Raw genomic sequence first — 2,500 nt, forward strand, 5'->3', positions numbered from 1 at the left:
ACCTGTCAGACTCACCTGTCTCACCTGTCAGACTCACCTGTCACCTGTCACTCACCTGTGCGGGCCCTTTGACCTCGTCCTGAGCTTCTCCGTCCGTTATCACCACGAGTCTCTGCGTGAGTGAGGGGCGCCCTCCTCCGGTGGCGCTGAAGTACTGCTCGGCGAAGGAGATGGCGGCGCCCGTGTGAGTCCCGCCCCCGAGCTGCGTCATGGCGTCCACCGCCTTCACCAGCTCGTCCACCGAGAACATCTGGTTCAGAGGAAACTCCAGCTTCTGCACCGTGCTGAACTGAAGGACCCCGAAGTGGACCGAGTCCGGACCCACGGAGGACTTCCCGATCACACTTTTCATGAAGGTCTTCATCTTCTCGTAGTCCTCAGGATAAATGCTCCCGGAGCTGTCCACCAGGAAGATCAGGTCTCCAGACACGTCCTTACACACTGCACAAGACCAGACCCAGGTTAGACCAGGTGTAGTCCTGGGATAGTCCTGGTTTAGACCTGCTTTAAACCTGGTTGAGTCCTGGTTGAGTCCTGGTTTAGTCCTGGTTGAGTCCTGGTGTAGTCCTGGTTGAGTTCTTACCCTCCGTGGAGCAGATATCAGTGATGATGTCGTCTTTTATGGGTTTGAGGGCGTCGAAGTTGTGGACGAAGAACATCTTGTTGGGGTCTCCTGAGATCTCCAGCAGCTCGTTCATGTCGGCGTTCTTCACCCCGATGGAGTAGATGGTCACGCCCTGAGCTCGCAGCTCCTCGGCCGGAGCCTTCACCTTATCAGACGACTCCCCGTCTGTGATCACCACCAGATACTCTGAAACCTGAGAAGAAAACACATCACCACCAGGAACTCTGAGACCTGAGAAGAACACACATCACCAGCAGGAACTCTGAGACCTGAGAAGAACACACCTTCTGCCCCCTGGAGGCTTCTGCCTTCTTGAACAGAGGACCCATGAAGCTCAGAGCTTTGCCGGTCTCGGTGCCGCCTCCTCGTTGCTTGACGTCCTCCACGGCACGCTCCAGAGACGCCGCGTCGGAATATTCTGAGAGGTCGAACTCCAGCTCGGGGTCGTCGGCGTATTTGGCCACGCCCAACCTCACATGGTCTGGCCCGATCCTGAAGGTGTGCAGGAACTCCATGATGAACTTCTTCATGTCCTGAAAGTCTGAGGGGTAAATGCTCCCGGAGTGATCGATCAGGAAGAAGATGTCTGCCTCGTCCGTCTGCACGCAGCCTGAAGGAAGATGAAGGTCAGAAACGAGAAACATGATCCAGGAAGAAATTCATTCAGCTTTAAAATCAGAATAAACCAAACACTTACTTCAAAATCAAGTTCAGAATCATCAGTTTCATTAAGAATTAAATGTTTACATGGACTTTTTGAAGCAGAATTCAGTTTTATTCAGAATTAAATAATTTTTATTTATAATTAAAACTCTCATGTAAACGTGGCAAATGTGGATTTAAAATGTGCTGCTTCACGTCGGGGTTTTGGTGTGCGCGTGTGCGATCGTACCTTCTTTGATGCCCGTTCTCCTGGAGGACACTGTGATGGCCTGTCTGAAGATGTTGTGGCACATGGTCTGCTGCAGAACCTGCTCCACGGTCTTGAGGTTGGAGAAGCTGTCCACCATGAACACGTGTCTGTTGGTGGGGTAGGACGCTATCTTGTCCAGCTGGTCTCTCTTGGCGTTCTTCACCCCGAGAGCGTAGACCGTGACCCCGGCTCTGCGCAGCTCTGCTCCCGCGGCCTCCACGTCGTCCTGCAGGGGGCACAGTGTCATTCCTCTCAGTCACTTCGGGATCCGCGTCCGTCGAGCGAGCGCCGGCCGGACAGGAACGTCACAGACCGAGCGTCACAAGTGAAACGGACAAACTGAACCTGAGCTTTTCTTTAACATGACTTTTTATTTTGACACGATCATAAACAGGACGAGACGTGTGCACCAAAAGTTATGAATCTACAACAAATAAAACACTATTGTTACATAGAAATCGTCCAGGGGGCGCTATTGCACCCATTTTTGTATTTTCTTACATCAGTGTGTTCAGGGTCGGAGTGTGAACCCACGATTAAAATTTGAGTGAAATCGGCCAAAGTTTGTGCGATTTGTCGATTTTTCTTTTGGTATAACATGGAGTTTATGTCATCGCTGTGGCAACGCCGTAAAAAATACAAATACATAAACACATGGGTGTGTGTCACTGACTTTTTGGTCAGGATGGCAAAATGGAATTTTGTGCAAAAATTGTGAGCTCCTCTGAGTTTAAGAACAAACTGGTACCTGAGACTCTCCGTCGGTGATGACCACTGCCACCTGCTCGACGCCCCTGCCGCTGCGACTGCCCCTGGCGGGGGTGAACACTTTCTGTCTGGTGTAGTTCAGGGCTTTTCCAGTGTTGGTTTGTCCGGCGCGGTACGGCAGGATCTTGATGAAGTTCAGGAGGTCCATTTTGTTGTTGAAGCTGTCGAGGAAAACCTGCGCTGCCGGGCGGTCG

The 2,500-nt window shown here is 51.8% G+C and overlaps 1 protein-coding gene across 1 annotated transcript in view; it reads right to left on the reverse strand.

Annotated features, from left to right (window-relative positions):
* LOC129411837 (collagen alpha-4(VI) chain-like) overlaps nt 1-2,500 on the reverse strand; it is a 39,745-nt gene that overhangs the window by 22,134 nt on the left and 15,111 nt on the right. The window contains exons 6-10 of the mRNA XM_055163951.1: nt 2,287-2,500; nt 1,518-1,764; nt 910-1,235; nt 584-818; nt 56-441 (exon numbers count right to left, since the gene is read on the reverse strand). The exon at nt 2,287-2,500 is cut by the window's right edge and continues 160 nt beyond it. Of these exons, the coding sequence (XP_055019926.1) occupies nt 56-441; nt 584-818; nt 910-1,235; nt 1,518-1,764; nt 2,287-2,500 (1,408 nt within the window). The remainder of the gene's footprint in view (nt 1-55; nt 442-583; nt 819-909; nt 1,236-1,517; nt 1,765-2,286) is intronic.

This window comes from Boleophthalmus pectinirostris, unplaced genomic scaffold, assembly GCF_026225935.1.
Source record: "Boleophthalmus pectinirostris isolate CB_2022bp ecotype Guang Dong unplaced genomic scaffold, ASM2622593v1 HiC_scaffold_6, whole genome shotgun sequence".
Lineage (NCBI taxonomy): Eukaryota > Metazoa > Chordata > Actinopteri > Gobiiformes > Gobiidae > Boleophthalmus > Boleophthalmus pectinirostris.